Genomic DNA, 22,277 nt, shown 5'->3' on the forward strand with positions numbered 1-22,277 from the left:
GTTGTTGAAAATTTCCCATTTCTCCTCTTACACTCAATTAGGATGTTACTCACAATGACACCCTCTCTCTCCAGCTCAGTCACTTATTCCTTGGCTGGTTGCCTCTAACCAGCCAGAGCTCTTTGTGCTGTTTCCACGGGGAGATCACAGTGGACTCACAGAGATGTCACTCTACTCACAGAATTCACACAGGATGAGCCAGAACAGTGCAGATGAAGGCTACTGTCTAAGTGGGAGGAACTCCATGGTTTAATGGGGTGCATGTTGCACACTCCAGTCTGTAAAACAGCAAAACGAAAATGCCAAAAATGATAACATGTTAAATATTTAATGGTAATATAAAAATGCTCTCAAATGACATTAAAAACAAAAGAAAATACAAACATCTGTGGCTTAGATCAATAGGAAGTCTCAAGTTCCAGATAACAATAATAATGACATCCTTGCTCACTCCTACACTCATGGAAAAGATATAAACACACCTCAGCCTACTAGCTCAATGCTATTTTTTACTTTTCTTCAAAGGCCTTATTTCTATTATATAAAACAAAGCTTCACTGTGACCACTTCTGCTTTTCCACAAACATAGAAGCACCAGGACTGCCAGGACTCATCTGTTTCATGCTCTGTGTCCAGACCCTACTGTGTCTCAGCTCTGCTACAGTGTGTACACAGACTCCACACTGCATGGCCTGTGAGGGACGCTGAAACGGTACCAGCAACAGCAGAGTTTCAGAGAAGGAAAGGCTTCAGAGTGGGACAGTGGTCCTATTTGGCTGGCTGGGTTTGCATTGTCTCACAATTTACCTAAACTCAAAGGCCTCAGCTGAGTCTAAAGGACATAGTGAAAATATTATGTAGGATACCAAGGAGAGAATTTATGTATTTCAACGAGGTACTTCACAGTAAACAGGGTCTACTTCACCATAGGAAATACAGTGGTGTTTTGAGTGTAAGTAGGAAAAGCAAACCTGTTCCAGTTGACCATGAGGTGGCTGCATCCACTGCAAGGCCAGGTCTTACCCTGCTGAAGAGAAAAGTGTCCGATGGCTTGTTCATTGAAAGTACAGTTTCCAAGACAAAACTAACAGTATTTTGTGACCATAGAGGTAAAAATGATAAAGGATAAAAGTCCAAATCCTACAAATCATTCTTTTCCTTCTTCTTACTAAAATGACTGACTGGAACTTCTTAAAAATTAACTTACCTTCACTACATTGTTGTTCCGTTCTACAAAACAATGATTCGGTTCACGAAAAAAAAAAGGTTTACAAAAGATAGAATTAAGTTTACCTCCTCACATCAACGAATACAGAAAATAACCTGCCTCCTTGAATTGCAGTCAAATCCACAAACACAGGTCAAAATCTTGTAAGAAGTCCTTTCAGCACCGTTACCGCTACACCTCAAGGTGCTTTAGGTCTGTGGTCATTCTTACTAGAATTCCTTACGCCCCTCTCTGACTGCAAGTGTAAATCTGCAGGTCACTGGAAGAGGGCACTGAAAAAAAAACATGATGGCTAATTTTTGGCTTAAAAATGCATGAGAAATTATTTTCATGTCAAAAATTGTAACTGTAAATGAATAAGAAATACACTTTGCCCAAGGAAGAAATCCCTGAATTGGTCTGCACATGATAAAATTGACTCACAATGTATAACGATTAAATGAAGAACCTTGCAAAGTATATCTGAAAATCCATAATCAAAAATGGATATTAATATAGTCTGTAAAAATGAAATCCACAATAATATTTATTAACATAGGATGGACTGGAACAGTTGATAAAATATATCAATGAAACAACTACAGAAGTGTTTATTTCACAAACAAATGGACAAAGTTTTATTGACATACAGTCAAACGTTACTGAGAACACATCGAGGGAATCCAATCAAGCTACAAGTAACAGGAAAAACACAGTCTTCCCAGCACACGCAAGGTGATTGTTCTCACATGGAACAACTGGGTCAAGGCAGCCACTGCACAACGCAGCAGGGAAACAAACTCGCAGGTGCTTCTTTTTATGTCCCATTGTAGATGCCATGGTGAAGCAGGAAAATGTGCTCACTAGCACTATCAACAGCACAAGGTGTTTCCTATACACATCAGACCTTATTCCATTATCATCTAGAGAAAAGAGGAATCAGACAATACTCCCACCCACAAAGGTCTGAATTAGCTTCCTGGTGGACACAAGAGGCCTTACAGAAAGACCCTAATTCGAATGGATCTTTGATGTAAAACTGGTGGAAAATGCATCTCTAACAATATGGAAATCAACTAGCTATTGGTGGTTGTCAAGATACTCTTGACAAGAAGGGCAAAGAATCCAGAAAAAGGGATGGAAGGTGGTGTCCTTGAAGCTCCTATGGAACTGGCTCCCTCCCTGTGTGGTGGCTCAAAAATCGGCCTAAGGCCTTGTGTGCTTCTGCCTTCCGAATCTCATGTAAGTGAGGCCATTGGGCAATTCCAACACGGCACATAAAGGGGACGGATTCTTAAAGATCTAGCTCTTCAGATTACCCTCACTGACATAGTGCAGTACAGGAGTGATGTGTCCAGCTCTAGATTTTGTTGCCCTGCCACAGGCCTCTACTTAATTCAAAGTCTATCCACCAAATGACAGTCAGAAGGAAGGACAAACAGCAAAGGCCCAAATAGGAAAATAATTCACAGGAAGTACACTACTGGATAAACTTGCCATACATAATTTTTCCAACTGTTTAACAGTACAGAAAATAAAAACAGGCTCCTCCACCCACCACCCCCAAAAAGGAGCTTTCTCTAAAACATGTACAATATGTACAATGGATGAGGCACATGCAGGAACTGTAAATACAAGGCCACTAAGAAAATCACAACAAATACAAACTGTCACTTTTCAATGGCCCCTTAACAGAGAAAAATTAAAACATTATAAAAAAAGCAAAGATAAAAAATTATTAAGAGATTTAAGGGAAAAGCACTACCTATGAATCTTATTTACTATTTATGAAGGATGACTAGCAGACTCATCTCACCTCAATATTCATTTCTGAAGTAATTAATAGAAATCCACAGTCCAATGTTGCACTTTAAGAAAGAAGTTTGATAAATACAATCTACTTACTACTTTTATAACCATTCTTTCCTGTTGAAAGTTTTCTAGAAGCTCACATACAAATTAAATTCCATGAAGCTTTTTCATAGGACTTACCTTTACATTCCTTTTTGGTGGGAGTTTCACACAGAAAGATGTAGGCCAACTGAAGTCTTTCTCATGCTGTTTACATTCAAGACATTTTTATCAAGTGAGTCCTTTCATGGCTTCAGGAAGAACTGGGATGACAAAATCTATCCCACACTGTTTATGTCTACATGGTTTATCCTCTCGTGTGCATTTGTGCATATCCTCAAAAGTCTGCATGAGAAGTAAAGCCTATCTCACTTTCCTGACATTCATGAGGCTTTCTCTCCACTGTGAGTTCTTTCATGTTTTTCAAGAGAACTGGAAAAAGCGAATACTCTACTGCATGTTTTACATTCGTACGGTTTCTCTCTTGTATGAGTTCTTTCATGTCTTGAAAGAGAACTGTTATAACTGAAGGCTTTACCACAGATTTTACATTCAAAGGGTTTCTCTCCAGTGTGACTTCTTTCATGGACTCGAAGATTACTGGAACAAATACTTTACTGCATTTTTTACATTCATAGGGTTTCTCTCCAGTATGAATTCTTCCATGTACTCGAACATAACTGGAAGAAGTGAATGCTTTACCGCATTTTTCACATTCATAGGGTTTCCCTCCAGTGTGAGTTCTTCCATGTCTTGAGAGACAAACGGTAGAAATGAAGGCTTTACCACATATGTTACATTTAAAGGGCTTCTCTCCAGTGTGGGTTCTTTCATGAACTCGAAGAGAACAGGAAGAAGTGAAGGCTTTACCACAGTTTTTACATTCATAGGGTTTCTCTCCAGTATGAATTCTTGCATGTATTTGAAGATTACTGGAGGATGTGAATGCTTTACTGCATTTCTTACATTCATAGGGTTTCTCTCCAGTATGAATTCTTCCATGTCTTTGAAGAGACCCGGAAGTAGCGAATGCTTTACCACATTTTTCACATTCGTAGGGTTTCCTTCCAGTGTGACTTCTTGCATGTACTGAGAGACTAGTGGTAGAAATGAAGGCTTTACCACATATGTTACATTTAAAGGGTTTCTCTCCAGTGTGAGTTCTCTCATGTATTTGAAGATAACTAGAAGAACTGAATGCTTTACCACATTTTTTACATTCATACGGTTTTCCTCCAGTGTGAGTTCTTCCATGTGTTGAGAGACAAATGGTAGAAATGAAGGCTTTACCACATATTTTACATTTAAAGGGTTTCTCTCCAGTGTGAATTCTTTCATGGACTTGAAGAGAACTGGAAGTAGTCAATGCTTTACTGCACTTCTTACATTCATAGGGTTTCTCTCCAGTATGAGTTCTTTCATGTGGTTGAAGTAAAGTGAGATAAGTGAAGGCTTTCCCACATTCCTTACATTTATATAGCTTCTCTTCATATTTTTGACAGTCATATGTTTTATGTTCAGCGTGACATCTAATGTGCATTTTCAGCAATGAATGATGTGTGAAGGCTCTTCCACATGCACTGCATCCCCATGGTTTAGCTCCTGTAGTTTTCTTGTTCAGACTGAGATTTGCAAGAAGGCTGACGTTTTCTCCACACTGACTATCCCCTTCACTTTCACAGAGGCTCCCTACCATATGCTTTCTGTAGGAATGAGAAGCACATTGTTAGTGATTTCTCTATCAATGATTTTATATTTCTTATGTTATTACGGTTTATAGGAAATGTTTTCTTCTTTCTGTGAATTCTCTGAAATAAATATACTGAATTTTCTATTATCCAAACAACAATATTCATAGATATGATTCATTATTACTAAGTGAAAATATATTGTAAAAAGTGAACCACTGCATCACATTTTGGAAAGTGTACTTGACGAAAATCCTTGAAGAATACCTAAATGTGAAGCAAGGGCTATTTCTTTTGTTTGCTCTTTTAAAAAAAAAATGTCTCGACATGCAAGGATTCTTACATGAGAAAGAGCTTTCTACTGTGTCACTCACCGGAGTTTTCTCCCCAGGTCTTTGTACTGATCTTCAATATCATGACCTTCCCATGTTATTCCTGAAATGCAGACAAAGAACGTTTATTCCAATTATTAGAAACTATAGAAGAACATTTAGATTCTAAGTATGTGATAATCAATGACCATTTCTACTTTACTAACAACCTCACCTTTCCACATTCTACACCTTAGAACACTGTTGTTGGTTTTCTTTTTGAGGAAGATTAGTCATGAGCTAACTTCTGCTACCAATCGTCCTCTTTTTGCAGAGGAAGACTGGCCCTGAGCTAACATCTGTGCCCATCTTCCTCTACTTTATATGTGGGGCGCCCGCCACAGCATGGCTTGACAAGCGGTGCCATGTCCGCGCCCGGGATCTGAACCAGTGAACCCTGGGCCACCGGAGCAGAATGCGTGAATGTAACTGCCATGCCACCAGGCCAGCCGCTTACAACACTCTTGATGGTCCAGCAGCACTTGTTCTCTCATTGATGCAGTGACTGAATGTCCTCATTCTTACCTACTGAGGCAAGGTGCCTGAAGGTTTCCCACATCACATCTCTGTGGAGTCTCTTCTGTGAAGGATCCAGTAAAGTCCACTCCTCTGGGGTGAAGTTCACAGCCACGTCCTCAATGGCCACTGAGTCCTAAAACACCACAAATGTGTGTAGATTAGGATACATGAGCCTGACAGCACTGGGGATCTAGACTCCAATGCTAGGAAGGTCACATGGGATTCTACTATCTCGAAACATTTATTCTATGTTGTGATCATCACAAACTCGCTTTTTCTGTACATCATGCTCATCAATTTAACAATATTATGAACACATGTAAATATTTACACAGTTTTACTGTGATGACATTACATCCGATTTCTCTCTAATAACAAGTTCCAGAACAGGTTGGGAAATGACAGAAATGCTATACAAATGAAGCAAATATCATTTGTGGACCAATGATTCTTCGTAAGAAAACTTCTTTCATCTTCTTCCACATTATCCACCCGTTACAGCACTCCATGAGGCAGAGGGTGAAATCTACGGGATGTGTCAGTGAATAAAAACATAGTGAACAACTGGAAGCTTTTTGGTCTGGTCCCATCACAAAACTGAGAGTCTAGGAGGCCTGTGAAATCACACTTTGACCAAGCCCAGCTGCCCACACTGTCCTAAACTACTCCAGGCCATTACAGGTAATCAGATGCAGCTGGCTGAATGTAAATATTCTTGTGGTGAAACGCTGCTTTTAACTTGTGTAGTATCTATCACAGACTCGGTTCTACCTTTCTCACTCTGTATGATTTGATGGGGCTGGAATTATTATGAACTGAGAGCTCAGCCACAAGGAAGAAGCCATGAAAACTTAGACCAGAAGATCCCTACTCTCACTGGCCTCAAAGCTACTTGTCACCATTTTTAGAACACACTCTGAGATAATAATGTGCCATAAGAGCTCTTTCTAGTCAAATGTCAACGGAGTACCTGGAGCTTTGCTCCCCTTGAGGGGTAGGTTAAGAGCTGCAGATTGGGGCTGACCCCGTGGCTGAGTGGTTAAGTTCGCACACTCCACTTTGGACATGGCACCGGTCATTAGGCGATGCTGAGGCAGCGGCCCACATAGCACAACCAGAGGCACTCACAACTACAATGTACAACTATGTACTGGGGGGTTGGGGTAAAAAAGCAGGGGAAAAAGAAAGAAGAAGAAGATTGGTAACACTTGTTAGCTCAGGGGCCAATCTTTAAAGAACACAAAAAATAGAGAGCTGCAGATTGCAAGGGAGCTCCTTGAAGTCCACAATGCTTTGATGTTAAATGTGCCCATGATGATAAAATACATGAAGGATTTAACAGTGGTTTCCTCCAAAACAACATAAAATTTCCTTTCTCCAACATCAAGAGGAACTGTTTCCTGACCACCCACTCTGGATGATGCCCTGCTGACTTCTGATCCTGCGCCTAAGGAGCTTAGAACTGTCATTCTTGATCTCACAAGAAGAAAATGAACAAACTTGAGATGAACAACCCTTCTTAGATCCAGGAGAGCCTTGAGGTCCCAGGACAAACCAGAGTCTCCAAACTTGGGAAAGACAAAAAAAGATGGCATTTTGCAATATGCCCCACATGTTCTGTTCTTAATAAGGCCTGTACTAAAAAAAAGAAATCTATTTCCCCAGAGTCTAATGCAAGGGCAAAAATCACAGGGAACACAGAACCCAATTTCCATGAAGCCTAGGACAGCCTCTACAAGAGAAGGTTTAAAATCCACATAATGGGAAAACCTCAAGGAAAAGAAAAGCAGAGCGAGACAGAGGAAAACGTGAAATAGTAATGACCAAAATACCGTAAAATTAATGATAGCCAGAACACTGTCCATCCAGGAAGCTCACGGAACACTAACTACAATAAAGTACAAAGTGCACACCCGAGGGTATCACACTGAAACTAGAGACACATCACAGACAGAGAATGTCCTGAAAAATGCCAGAGAAGAAACACAACTTTGACAGAAAGACACAAAGATTGGAGTTAAATCAGACTTCTTCTCAAAAACCATGCAACAAGAACAGAGGAGACTGAAAGGTAAGTGTTGAAAATAAAACCCACTTTCCCAGAATTCGGTCAAGCAAAATCATCCTTCAATACAAGGAAGAAATCAGGACTTTCTGAGACAAAATTTGAGGAAATTCGTCCCGAATACACATACTTTGAAGGAGACTGTTCGAAAGTTTACAAGAAAGAATATAAATGATAAAGGCAGGGGATTAGAAGAAGAAAAAATGAGGGCAAGTATCTTTTATGTTTCCTATAATTAATACAACAGATGACACTTTGTTTAAACTAATGTCAGGAAGAACGTATTTGGTAATGAGAAGCTTCCGGCAGGAGAAATAAATGACAGCAATGTGAGAAGACACAGGAAAAGGAAAATTGGGGACAATGTGTTAAGAGGTACTTGCACATGGTGAAGTGGCACAGTGTCACTTGGCAGAGGGGTGGCTTAGTTGTAAATGTATGCTGAAACTTTAAGGGGAACCACTAAAATATGTTTTTTAAAAAGTGTGTAACAGATATGCTAAGGGGGGGAAAAAAGAATTACAGTAAATGCTCAATTTTAGCCAGAGAAGGTGGCAAAAAGACAAAAACAAACCAGGGTAAAAATGGAGAAAGTAAAAATTTGCGTAAATACTAATCCAACTGAATCAATAAAAACTTTAATCATCAATGGTGTCATTACACCTGAAACACACAGTAATAGATTTCAAAAAACACCATCATAGGGGCAGCCCTGAGGCAAAGCGGTTAAGTTCGTGCACTCTGCTTCGGTGATCCAGGGCTCGGATGCTGGGCGTGCACATGGCACCACTCATCAGGCCATGTTGAGGCAGCATCTCACATGCCACAACTAAAAGATATAACTATATACTGTGGGGATTTGGGGAGAAAAAGACTGGCAAGAGTTGTTAGCTCAGGTGCCAATCTAGAAAGGAAAAAAAAATGATTGGCAACAGATGTTACCTCAGGCGCCAATCTTTAGGAAAAAAACAGATCATTATATGTTGTGTACAAAAAACCCACTCTAAGTATAAAGTCACAGACAGATGCAGGGTAAAGGGATGGAGAAAAACAGACCATGCCAACACGAATCCAAAGGAAGCTGCCAGAGGAACAGAGATCATAGACAATGCAGATTTCAAACTGAGGAAAATGCCGAGATAGAGGGGCAGTAGGTACGGATAAAGGGGCCTATTCTCTGAGAAGGCACAGCAACGCTGCATGTGTACCTGCCTAACAACAGAGGGGCAACACACCTCAGGGAGGAACTGACCGAATGCAGGAGAAACAGACAGATCCAGTACCACAGCTGTACAAGTCAACACCCCCTCATCGGGAATTAGACATTTCAGTAGGCAGGAAGTGAGGAAGGACAGACGTGCAATGAACAGCACTGCGAAACTGCTGGGTTTCATTGTAATCTGCAGAATACTTCACAGAACAGCAGAATATACATTCTTCTCAGGTTCACATGGAACATTCACCAAAACCAACCACATTCTGGGACATAAAGCACACCTTAACAAATCTGAAAGAACAGAAATCATCCAAAATAGGCTCTCACACCACATAGGCATTCCTCTAGAAGGCAATACCAGCAATAGTCGGAAAACCCCCTCATATGTGGTGATTCAAAAATACACTTCAAATAATACAGAATATCAAACTAGAAGTCTCAAGAAAAATGAAAAATTATTTTGAACTAAAAGAATGAAAACACAAGATAGCAAAGGTTCTTGGATATAATGAAAGGAGTATATGGGGGAAATTCATGCCATCAAACAAATACACTGGAAAAATCAAACATCTCTAATCACTAATGCCAGCATATACCTTAGCAAAGAATAAAAAGAAGAGCAAGTTAAACCCACAGCAAAAATAATAAAAATCAGAAAGGAAATGAATGTCATTGTGGGAAATCAATGGAGAAAATGAAAAGAAAAAAGCTGCTTGTCCGAAATGAATATAAACTAAGAATTGAGAAAATGCAACATCCACTTATGATAAACTAGTAATAGAGGGGAACTTCCACTTCTTGAGAAAGAACACCTTCACAAATCCTGTAGCAGAATTCATGGTGCTTGTTCCATATGATATGACTGTCTCTACACAACAACTGGAAGAATTCACAATGACAGAAATGACTCCTGGGATTAATGAGAGCACAGCAAGTTTGCAGGATGTGTGAGTCGACTGCTTTCCTTCTAGACCCACACGAATAGAGTCAACTGAGCTTTGACAAAGAAGGAAAGGAGATTCAAATGAAAAAGAAGGTATTTTAAACACACAGTGGTTGAAATAATGGATATGCCCGTGCAAATACACACGCACGAAAGAAATGTAGTCACAGGCCTGACACTTTTCAGGAAAATTAAGTCAAAACACATCACACATCTGAATGTAAAATGCCAAAGGAATACACTCCTACAAGAGAACGTAGAAGAAAATCTGGATGACCTTGTGTATGTTGATGAATTTTCACATAGAAAACCAAAGGCAAGGTCCACAAAAGACAACACCAGAAACTTTACTTAATTAAAAGGAAAGACTCCTCCTCTGAGAAAGATGGGGTAAAGGGAAGATCAACATAATTCAGAGTAAGAGAAAATGTCTGTAAAACACCGTTGGATAAATGATTGATATGTGAAATATGCAAAGTATTCTTAAACTTTGATAGAGTAAAAAAATGCAATTAAAAATGGGCAAAAGATCTGCAGACAGCTCACTGAAGAAGAGATCTAGATGGGAAATAAGCAAAATGAAACATGCTCCACATCAAATGTCATTAGGAAATTGCAAAGAAAACAACAATGGGGATCACTAAACACTTCTTAAATGGGTAAAAGTCAAAATATTCAGAACAGCAAATATCGGTGAAGATGCAAAGCCACAGGGAATCCTAGTTCATCGCAGGTGGAAATGGCATTTGGAACACCCACACTGGAAGACAGGAATCTTCTTTCAGAATAAAATACACTGTCACTACATAGAGTAAGAGCCAGCAATCACGGTCTGTGGTATTTTCCCAAATGAGCTGAAACCTTATGTTCACACAAAACCCACATAAGAATGTATTTCTTTTGTTTGTTTGGGTTTTTCTGAGGAAGATTAGCCCTGAAGTAACTACTGCCAAGCCTCCTCTTTTTGTTCAGGAAGACTGGCCCTGAGCTAACATCCGTGCCCATCTTCCTCTACTTTATATGTGGGATGCCTGCCACAGCATGGCTTGTCAAGCGGTGCCATGTCGACACCCAGGATCTGAACCAGCAAACGCCGGCCTGCTGAGAAGCAGAACATACACACTTAATTGCTGTGCCACCGGGCCAGCCCATAAGAATGTTTATAAGCACTTTATTCATAATTGGGAAAAGTTAGAATTTTGAACAAGATGTCCTTCAAGTATCGAACAGTCAATCAGTGGTGCATCCAAACAACGAAACACCGTCAAATGATAAAAAGAAGTGAGGTATCCAGCCATGAAAACACATGGAGGGACCTTAAAACTTATTCCTAAGTGAAGAAGCCAATGTGACAAAGGTTCTGCAGTGTATGATTCCAAGCACATGACATTCTGGAAAAGAGAAAAGTATGAGACACTAGAAACATCTTTACTTGTGAAGGGTTTGGAGGTTGCAGGGAGGGATAAGTCAACAGGTGGAGCACAGGGGAGTTTCAGGGAAGCGAAACTACACTCCATGATACAGAAATGATGGGGACACATCATTACACATTTGCCAAAACCCACACAGTGTGTAAGACACAGAGTCAGTGCTAATGTGCACCGTGCACTGTAATCCGTCCACATGGGCTTGGAAATTGTAAGAAGTGTGCCACAGTGATACCAGATGTGAAAGAGTGCCAACTGTGTGGATGCAGAGAGAAGGGTGATGTGCAAACTGTCAATTCTAATCAATTTTTCTGTAAACTTAAAACCGGTGTCTTTTGAAAAAATGATGAAGACAAACTCATGACAATTCACCCTTTTTTTCCAGAAACAAGACATTTCTCCTTCAAGTGACTTCAAGTTATTCTTTTTTCAAGATGGGCCCTGAGCTAACATCTGCTGCCAATCTTTTCTTCTTCTTCTCCCAAAAGCCCCCAATACATGGTTGTATATTCTAGTCATAGGTCCTTCTAGTTGTGCCATGACTTCAACTGATCTCAGGAAGCCAGTCTGGTGCTCTAGGAGCCTGAGACCCACAGGGGAGGGGAAACTTCCATCGAATGCCTTGTTGGGGAGCACAGCACTGGATCCTCTGAGAAGTGCCATGGTCACTATCAGTAGGGTCAGACCCCAAGGTGGATGACGAGTGTCCTGCTATTGTAGACCTATTAGTGTACATACAAGTGTGACTCTGACTTCTATATTGGGGATCTCTGAGTCAAGAGGTTTCCAGAGTTCTTTTCCCACAAAGGGGCAAGACAACTGGTTGCTTTATAGAGTTCAAGTGCCTGGGCTTAAGTTGGTTTGAAACAATCCCTTTGCTCTGACAAACTCAGACTGTGGTGTTGTCACTATAACCCAGAGGGTCAGGGTCTTTGTTGCAATAGACCCTCTGTTGCGGCGGCAGAGTGACTTGGGGGCCCTGGGGAGCCCTCTGGAATCTTGCTTCCTACTGGCTGCACTTTCCTGTCTCTTCTTTCTCTCTGAAATAATTGCTCTTGAAGGAGTGACCATCGGATGGGCTCGGCTCAGTGACAGTGTACAATCATCCTCATAACCGCACACTCCCCCTAATGTCAAGGTGACTCCAGCCTCAGTCTCCCCTTCACTCTCAACACACACACACGTGCCACGCAAGACACTGACAGAAGATCACATTAAGGAGGGCCTGATTCCCAGGCTCCTGCTCTCAGAAGACGGGAATTTCCAAAACTGCCAACTCAGACTCCTCCACAGTTAGAACCCAGGCTTGGAGGGGTCAACAGTGCAACACAGGGCAGCACGGTGCCCAGGAGGAGCTGCCCAGCAAGCAGCAGCCCACAGTGCAGGAGCCTCCAGGTTTTCTCATCAGCCTGTCCAGGGAAGAAGGCCCAGGGGAAAAGGGAGGGCGAGGCTTAAGTGTTCAATCGTCAAACATCATCAGCATCAAACCCTCCCATTCATTACAAGAACAAACTTTGGGGACAAAAACAGGCATTCACACTGGCTTGTTTTTATATAAAGAACCACTAGCAGGATGGTGAAGCAGTGAGCAAAACTGGTCATGTAGGGAGGCTGGAGTCAGAGGAGAAGAGTGGGGCAGGACCGCAGGCAGGGAGTCTCCTTAAGTGTTTCCTCTCTGATGAATTTTTTAAACCTTCCCACACACTATTTATTTAAAATAAGGGGAGACACGGGCTGGCCCAGTGGTACAATGGTTAAGTCCACGTGCTCTGCTTCACAGGCCTGGGCTTCACCAGTTTGGATCCTGGTCGTGGACCTACGCACCTCTTACCACGCCAGGCTGAGGCAGGCATCCCACATATAAAATAGAGGAAGATGAGCGCAGATCTTAGCTCAGGGCACACCTTCCTCAAAAACCTAAAATGAAATAAGGAGAGATTTATATATGCCATATTTTCCTATGTTTGATCACTATTTTTAAATAACTTTTAGTTTTAACATTTCTACATCGGAAACCATTCCAAGATTTAATCCTTTAAACACTAATGGACATAAAACTGTAAAACATAAAAAACTTACCAATCTCTTTCTAACAAAAAAGACAAGGGGCATTTTGTTTTGTGCCTCCACTAGATTTACCCAGGAATAAGACTGACCTAAACATGGAAAATGTACCTGAGAACTGACATACACCCATCGCACATCTTGAGGTTCTCTTGTCTAAATGGAAAAAAACTGCTGGTTTCCACAAATTTTTGCCTTGGTCACATCATATCTCTGAAATTACATTTTCAAACCCCATGTGGAAATGGAATCAGAGGATCAAGGAATCCGAGGACAGAAACAGGAATATTGCACTCAGCTCATAGAAGCAGCCTGCTGGCCTGCAGTTGCGAAGGAAACCCACACTCAGAAAGAGACCATATTCCCAGACTTGAGGTGTACACTCTCCCAGTGGAGACAGATCCCCTGGAGAGGGTCTGGCCCTGGGGAAGGAGGGTGGGGACACCCGAGCAGCCACAGGAATGCACTCTGGGAGCCCCACATGCCCTCTCTCTGTGAGCGTGGAGGCACTGCTTCCCCCAGGCTCCCACTCTCACAAGTGAGGAAACTCTCAGCCGGATTCAGTTTAAGCTTCTGACCCATATGAACTCCAAGTTCAGGAACCCTTTGTCCACAGGATGGAACATCTGATCTTCACAGACTTTCTCACACTGCACAGATTACACTCTCAGTGCACCTACAGTGTGGGTGCAAAACTCAAACGATGTCTAAAATGTCCATGCCTAAGGAACCACAACCACAGCCTCAGAAAGGGTGTCACTCCCCATCCCATGGGCACGTGCACCCCCAGCTTTCCAGGGCTCTGCAGCTCCTCTCAGAATAAAGGCTCCTTCCATGGGGGTGTGAGCAGTAGGACACCTGTGGGGGAGGCCCCCCAGGAAGGACAGCTGGGCCTGCAAGGCCTTCCCTCTGCAGGCCCAAGGGGGCCTTAGCTTGGGTCTTGGCCTGGGGGCCTCTGCTCCCCATTGGAGATACTCTGGAGCATCACTGTTATTTTAAATCACACAAACCCAGTGTTGGAATAATCCAGCAAAATCACTTAAACCCAGTCTTTCCAAGGAAAATAAGGGAAAAAATTATTCGGTATTTCTACCACTTCAACTAGAAAAGCACAAATGTCTATTCCTTTAAGAAAAAAGGTGAGTTGCTACTGTTACTGAGGAGGGCTTGCCACCTGATGCACAGAGAAGCTGAGAAGACGGCACAGCAGTCTTTGAAAGAAGAAACACTTGACTGTGCCATCGATTGGCAAGGAGACAGGAGGACAGGCTCTCAACTCCGTCTCCCTCATCCAGAGCATGGGCTGAGGCTTAAGGGAGCAGGGAGGGCCGGCTGGGTGCCAAGACCTGGCAGGGTGAGGTCTGACTGGCAGATCAAAACTTTCTCTTCCGCACAGGCTCCTGGCTGGCCGCCTCCTGTGACAAAGACCTTTAACACCTGGCTGTTAAGATGGGGTTAGTGAAGGGAGGTTACCAGGAAAAGTACAGTGAACAAGGGGCAAGTTGTCATGCAGATTTAACTCCACTGACAAAGACTTTCTAGAGATCTAGAGTCATCCTGCCCTTCCTGGCACACAGAGGGAGGCACCCTTACAAAGGGACATTCTCTTAGAATGTAAATTTCCCTTACAAAAGGGTAACTTCTACTAGGCTTTCAGAGCTTTGCCTGTGTCTGCTGTTTCAGAATAATCATCAGCTCAAAATAGCCCTTATGCCAAAGATGCAGGGTTTGAGATGACAATTCTGTTCCTGGGCCGGTGGTGACATTATTTCCATGACAAGAAATCACACTTGAACACTTGTGGTTTGCGTGTCTCAGCCTGGAATTTCATTTGGAAGCATCCAAAAGGAACACACCTCAGAAACTAACGACACTCAAGGGAAGAGAGTGAAACAAGTATTCTTAACAAATGGAATGTAACAAAGGAATAGTACATTTTTTCTGAAATTCAGCTCTTTGTTGCCTGTCTGGAACTATTTTATAGTGTCTTTCAAGCTCTACTGACTAGATATATTTACCCTTCTTGCAAAACGGACACTTAAATAAGTGAATAATTGGGGCTGGCCCCATGGCCCAGTGGTTAAGTTGGAGCGCTTCGCTGCAGGCGGCCCAGTGTTTCGTTGGTTCGAATCCTGGGTGCGGACATGGCACTGCTCATCAAGCCATGCTGAGGCAGCGTCCCACATGCCACAACTAGAAGGACTCACAACGAAGAATATACAGCTGTGTACCGGGGGGCTTTGGGGAGAGAAAGGAAAAAAATAAAATCTTAAAAAAAAAAAATAAAACTGACCACTTTCTAAAGAGAATAATTTTTCCTCGTTCACAAACCTGGGGGTGTGTGGCAATGCCAATGGCACAGATCACCCAGCACATGTTTCCAAGGGGAACCCCCACCCAAAGGACTTGCCATAGGATGTCTGGGCCCAGATGATCCGGGGAGAGGCACCAGGATTTCCTGCAGTGTAGTTCCTAGTGCTTATTCTCTGCTTTCCTCTCACGTAAAATATCCACAGACAAATATAATCTTGAAAATAGAGCCATCCAGGATTCTGGGGGATAATGATAAACATTTAAAATATTGGGTCTGGTTGAAACGGGCCAGGGAGGACGAAGTGTTGATAAGGATCCTGTGAATGAAAGATGGGAAGTGGCTTTGGGAGGGCAGGCAGGCATCTGAAAATTTACGGATTTACTGTCAGTCCCAGGAAGAGCAGCCTGTGGGGAAAGGACTGTGGATTGAGACGCTGCTCCCCAAACATTTGGAAAACTCAGGAGAAAACGGGTGCCCTCTAAGGAGAAAGGAGGCCCTGGGGACCCACAGACCGCAGGCCCTCCGCGCACGGACCCCGGAGACCCAGGCCCGACTGTCCTGCGGACCCTCCCACGGGCCCCGCACTGTCTGGGACACGCTGGGCTGTGGGCGAACAGCTGCCCAGAGACGCTCCGGCCCAAGTCGCCGCGCGCAGGGACCGCAGGACGCCGAGGCGCGGCTGCCGGCCCCGCCCCCACGCTGCGGCAGGTGGGGCCTGAGGGCCGAGAGGCGCCGCCGCGCACTCGGGGCCGGAGACCCCGCAGGGGACCGCGGGAGGCCGGGCCCGCCCCGCCGCTTCGCACCAGCCCCTCCTCACGCCTCCTCACCCCTGGGCCTTACTCTCACCATTTCTGTGGCTCCTGGGTCCCCCGAGTCCTTCCTACAACCCACAGGACAGGCGCAGGTAAAAGCCTGACAGATGCCGCGGCACAGCCACCAGAGAGCACTGAAACACGCCACACGCGATTCTAAGCCCGGAACCAACCTGACGTCCACGCAGGTGCGTTGCGTAGCCCCAGCCACGCCCCTGATTGGACAGTTCCCGAGGACACGCCCCTCCCGAGGAGGCCAGGCTCAAGGGACCCACCTTCCCCCGCTGGGCCGGAATCTGTCCTTTCTGGCTTATTTGCATTGAAACAGAACTTTTGCCTGGCCTGGGGCTGAGTCTGCTCTTCCCGCAGCTTCTGCAAGACGACTTGTTGCAGGTGTGCACTGGGAATCCCTGATTCAGTTTCAAGGAGCAAGTACAGACAAGAGGGTGGCCCAGGCCAGGACACACAGGAAAAGAAGTTCTTCGGGCCTCTAGGGGTCAAGGGCTTGGCGTAAGGCTGTGAGGCCACTCATGGAACTGTGACCCTTGTTTAGAAAAGCAGACACTTAAACGTGACCTCCCCAGCTGGGATCAAGTGTCTGGCCCCAGTTTGATCTTTCCGCCTTGGCAGTGATCAGCCTTCCACCCATCCCCGCCCCACCCCCACTCATTTGGTTCTTGGGCTAAAGAATCCCGGGGCCCTGGGCTCTGCTGGGAAGTTGGAACCCCACAGCCCTAGCGGGGGATAGGGACTCTTCTCACCAACCACAAGCAATGACATGTGGTCACCAAGTTTCCAACTGTACGTTTTCCACTGGAAGGAAGTTTCTCTTGGATCAATTTTTTCCTGTGTCCCTCGAGAACTTTCAAATGTAAACCGAGTAACATCCCTCAAGCAACTGATTCCCATTTTCATTTCTATATTGTTATGCAAATGTGGGATGCTCCCGGAAACTTTTCTCCCCACCCCCTCAGTTTTAATGAGGTATAATTGACTAATAAAAGTGTCCGTACTTAAAGATTACAACAGGATGATTTGATAGACTTTCTCTGTATTGTATAATGGAAATTAGCTAAGAGAATGGCTCTTAAACTTTCTCACCACACACACACACACAAAAGCTAACTAAGGTAATGGATGTGTGAAGTTGGAAATTCTTATATGCCTGGATTTTGGAAATTTATTGATTTATTTACTTCAACAGCTTTCTCGAGATGTAATGCATAGACTGCACAGTGCACCCTCTTAAAGTGTACAGATACGTGCGATAATCACAACAGTTTTTCAACATTTTCATCCCTTCAGAAAGAAACTCCTTTGCCCTTTAGCTATCGCTTGATGAGTGGTGTGGACGTCCACTTCCGGGATCTGAACCCGGGAACCCAGGGCTGCTGAAGCAGAGCCTGTGAACCCAACCACCCCACCACCAGGCCAGCCCCAGTCTTAGGAAAGTTTTAACCTTCTTACTCATTATTTATTGAAAATAAGGAGGAAAATGTTTATACTCCTTATTTTCCTATTGATCATTATGTTTAATTAACTTTTCATATTCAAAATTAATTTAATTTTAACTTGTCTACAGAGAAACCACTCCAAGATTTAATCCTTTAAACACTAATAACCCTTGTACACTGCTGGTGGGGGTGCAGGCTGTGCAGCCACTGTGGAAAGCAGTATGGATTTCCTGTATGGACTTGCCAGGTGAGCCAGCTGGTCCACTGCTGGGTGTTTATCCTGGGAACTTGAAAAAACAAATGCATCAAGATACCTGCACCCCTGTGTTCACTGCTGCATTATTTACGGTGGCCGGGACTTGGAGGTGGCCTAGATGCCCATCGAGGGACAAACGGATAAGGAAGATGTGCTGTGTGTACGCAGTGGAGTGCTGCTCTGCCATGAGAAATGAAGGGACAACATGGATGGACCTTCAGGGTGGCAGTCAGAGGGCCAGGGTCAAGTGCCATATGATCTCACTCATAAGTAGAAGATGAAAACAACAAACACACGGCAACAGAGATTGCATTGGTGGTTGCGGGGTGGGGGGGTGACGGGAGTGACTGGGCACACGTGTGGTGATAGATTATAGTTTAGTCTTTGGATGGTGAACATGATGTCATTCACACAGAGTGCAAAATATATTACGATGTACACAGAAAAAAATAAATATATATGGAAAAATAAACTTAAAAAATTTTAAAAACACTAATAAAACTGTAAACATTAAAAAAACTTACAAAATGCCCGTGTTTTATTTTAAAGATTGCCACCTAGGCTAACAACTGTTGCAAATCCTGTCTTTTTTCTGCTTTTTCTCTCCACATTCCCCCAGTACATAGTTGTATATTTTAGTTGTGGGTCCATCTAGTTGTGGCACGTGGGACGCCGCCTCAGCATGGCATGATGAGCAGCACCATGTCCTCGCCTACGATCCGAACCTGTGAAATCCTGGGCCACCGAAGCAGAGCAAGCAAACTCAACCACTCGGCCATGGGGCCAGCCCCACAAAACCCTTTCTAAGTAAAAGGACAAGGGCATTATTGTTTGTCCCTCCACTATATGTCACACTGGGGATATTTTCAGGAACGAGTAGTGTATTATAACACATTGGGGTGTACAATTAAGCCCTGTGATGAACTAGGAATTCCAAACATTTACATAAGCTTTGACCTGTTTCCTCCTCTCAATGGAAACAGAAATTCAAGGGCTTTTCCTTCACCTCCATTAAAGTAGGAATTCATCTGCCTGGGTGTACAGAGTTCACGGACCTCCCCGCCTTCCAAGGACACTGGGCCTGGGCCCTACACGAACGAATGCGTCTGGGCTCAGGGCAAAAAAGGTGGCCACTTCGGCCCTGACTCTAAGGCACAAGTTACAAAGAATATGTCCTGCGCCATGTTCCTTGTCTGGACTGGCCACCCTGACAGGCACCTGATGGGACTTTAGAAACATCCCATCCATGGGAACAAAGACAGAAGCACCCCATCCGTGGGAACAAGAAGAAATGACTCAAAGTATCCAAATGTCTGAAACCCGAGTTGGAACCCAGAGAAACCCTAGGATAAAGGGAGTCCCAGGCACGGAACGATTGGGAGTGTCACCGAGGAAAGGACGCTTTGCCTCAGACTCGGACAATCGGCATCCCACCTGCCGTGCAAACTGTCGGGACTTCCCGGCCGACTGTGGTGTGGATGGTGTGAGTACCGGTTTGTTGTTTCCCTGTATCCCCGCTCCTCGTCCTGTTTCCCTTTATCAATACCCTCTGATTACTTAAACAACCAAGTACCCTGGGCGGTACCTGTCATTCCTTGCCCTTTGAGGCTGCCGGCAACACTGAGGAATAGTATAGACTTTTTTTTTTTAAGGAAGATTAGCCCTGAGCTAACATGTGAGCCAATCCTCCTCGTTTTTGCTGAGGAAGACTGGCACTGAGCTAACATCCATGCCCATCTTCCTCCACTTTATATGTGGTACACCTACCACAGCATGGTGTGCCAAGCAGTGCCATGTCCGCACCCGGGATCCGACCTCTGCACCACCGGGCCAGCCCTGGAATACTATTGACTTTTTTTTTTTTTGAGTTCGTAATAGTTTACATGAATGTGAGATTTCAGTTGTTCATTATTTCTTGACTGTCACCACATAAGTGCTCCCCTTCACTCCCAGTGCCCCGCCCCACTCCCCTTCCCCTGTTAACCACTGACCTGTTTTCTTCGTCCCAGTACTTGTTTATATTCCACGATAGTAAAATCATCTGGTGTTTGTCTTTCTCAGACTGGTTCATTTCACTTAGCATGACTCCCTCTAGGTCCTTCCATGTTACTGCTGTATACACATTTAAGTGTCTTCTAAGGACACGGGCACACAAAAAGTGACCTAAAATAGGAACAAGCACCTAAGAACTTAAGTAAACCCATCTCACATCTTGAGGTGCTCGAGCCTCAATGGAACAAAAATTCTATTTGCTTCTACAATTTTCTCACCTGACTCACATCATCTCTATCAACTGACATTTTAAAACCCCAGGTGTGAACGGAAACTAGAATCAAAGGGCTGCAATCTTCACCTTATACAGGAATCCAAGGACAGAAACAAGAGTATATGAATCAGCTCACAGGAACTGCCTGTTTGCCCACAGTTCAGAAGGAAAACACACTCAGACAGTGACTACATCCCAAATAGAGGATCGAAACACCCCAGTTGAGATGTAAGCCCTACAGTGCTTTGTGGCTGGTGAAGGAGGGTGGGGACCCCTGAGCAGCCACAGATATGCACTCTGCAATCCCCACACACCCTCCCTCTCCTGTGAGCATGGAAGCACTGCCTCCCCCAGGCTCCCACTCTCACAAGGGAGGAAACTCTCAGCCGGATTCAGTTTAAGCTTCTGACCCACATGAACTCCAAATTCATGAACCCTTTGTCCACAGGATGGAACACCTGATCTTCACAGACTTCCTCACTGTGCACAGATTACACTCTCAGTGCACCTACAGTGTGGGTGCAAAACTCAAACGATGTCTAAAATGTCCAGGCCTAAGGAACCACAACCACAGCCTCAGAAAGGGCATCACTCCCCACCCCATGGGCACGTGCACCCCCAGCTTTCCAGGGCTCTGCAGCTCCTCTCAGGATAAAGGCTCCTTCCATGGGGGTGTGAGCCGTAGGACACAGGCAGGGGGAGGACCCCCAGGAAGAACAGCTGGGCCTGCAAGGCCTTCCCTCTGCAGGCCCTGGGGTCCTTAGCTTGGCCCTTTAACTGCAGGCCTCAGCATCCCCAGAGGCTTTGGAACATCAGGTTTTTTTAAATGAAACAAACCCAGTGTTTGAAGAATCCAGGAAAATCACTTAAGCCCAGCCTTTCCTTGGAAAATAGGGCAGAAAATTATAAGGTGCTTGGACTACTTCAAGGAAAAACCAAAAATATCTATTCCTTTCAGAAAAAAAGATGCTAGGGAACTATTTCCATGGCAAGAAATCACACTTGACCACTTGTGGTCTGCAAGTCTGAGCCCTGACATTTCATTTGAAAACACCCAAAAGGAAGGCTCAGCCCTCAGAAACTGACTACACACGTTCAGGGGAAGAAAAAGTGAAACAGATATTCATAACAAATGGAAGGTAATAGGAATATTTGATTTCTTTCTGAAATTCACCTCTCTGTTGCCTGTTTGTAACTATCCATACTGTCTTCCAAGCTCTATTGATTAAATATATTTACCATTAGTGAACAATGGAGAAATCAATAAGGAATCAATCTTTGCAAGGTCACAAACAAAGGCAACAGCAATGCCAAAAGGACACAACACCCAGGAAAGCTTCTTAAGTGGAAGCTCCAACTAAATGACTTCCCAAAGGACATCTGTGCCCAGAAACATCCTGGGGGGAGAGGCACAAAGACTGCATATAACGTAGTTCATATGGGTATTTTCTGCCGCATTCTAATGTAAGACATCCAAAGAAACATAATCTTTTAAAAAGAACCACCTAGGGCTCAAGGAAAAAAATGATCCACAGTTAAAATACTGGGTCTGTTTGAAATACCCCAGGGCAGATGAATAGTCCCTAATCAGGCTGTTAACCAGAGACAAGAAGTGGGCTTTGGGAACGTGGGGAGGGACCGGAAAAGTCAGGGACTTCCTGCCAGTGCTGCGCAGAGCCAGGCTGGGGTACAGGATAGGGGATTTGAGAGGCTGCTCCCCAAACATTTGGAAACGCAGGAGAAAACGGATGCCCCGGGGGGAGAAAGGAGGCCCTGCACGGCTCCTCCCACACGACTCCTGGAGACTGAGTCACAACTGTCCCT

The 22,277-nt window shown here is 44.1% G+C and overlaps 1 protein-coding gene across 1 annotated transcript in view; it reads right to left on the reverse strand.

Moving 5' to 3' along the window:
* Nucleotides 1-1,794: 1,794 nt before the first annotated feature.
* Nucleotides 1,795-22,277, reverse strand: part of LOC123275633 (zinc finger protein 709-like) — a 28,532-nt gene continuing 8,049 nt past the window's right edge. The window contains 4 exon segments of the mRNA XM_070492097.1: nucleotides 1,795-3,665; nucleotides 3,668-4,761; nucleotides 5,121-5,181; nucleotides 5,643-5,769. Of these exon segments, the coding sequence (XP_070348198.1) occupies nucleotides 3,442-3,665; nucleotides 3,668-4,761; nucleotides 5,121-5,181; nucleotides 5,643-5,769 (1,506 nt within the window). The 3' untranslated portion in view covers nucleotides 1,795-3,441.

The sequence above is a fragment of the Equus asinus genome, chromosome 20, assembly GCF_041296235.1.
Source record: "Equus asinus isolate D_3611 breed Donkey chromosome 20, EquAss-T2T_v2, whole genome shotgun sequence".
In the NCBI taxonomy this organism is placed as follows: Eukaryota; Metazoa; Chordata; class Mammalia; order Perissodactyla; family Equidae; genus Equus; species Equus asinus.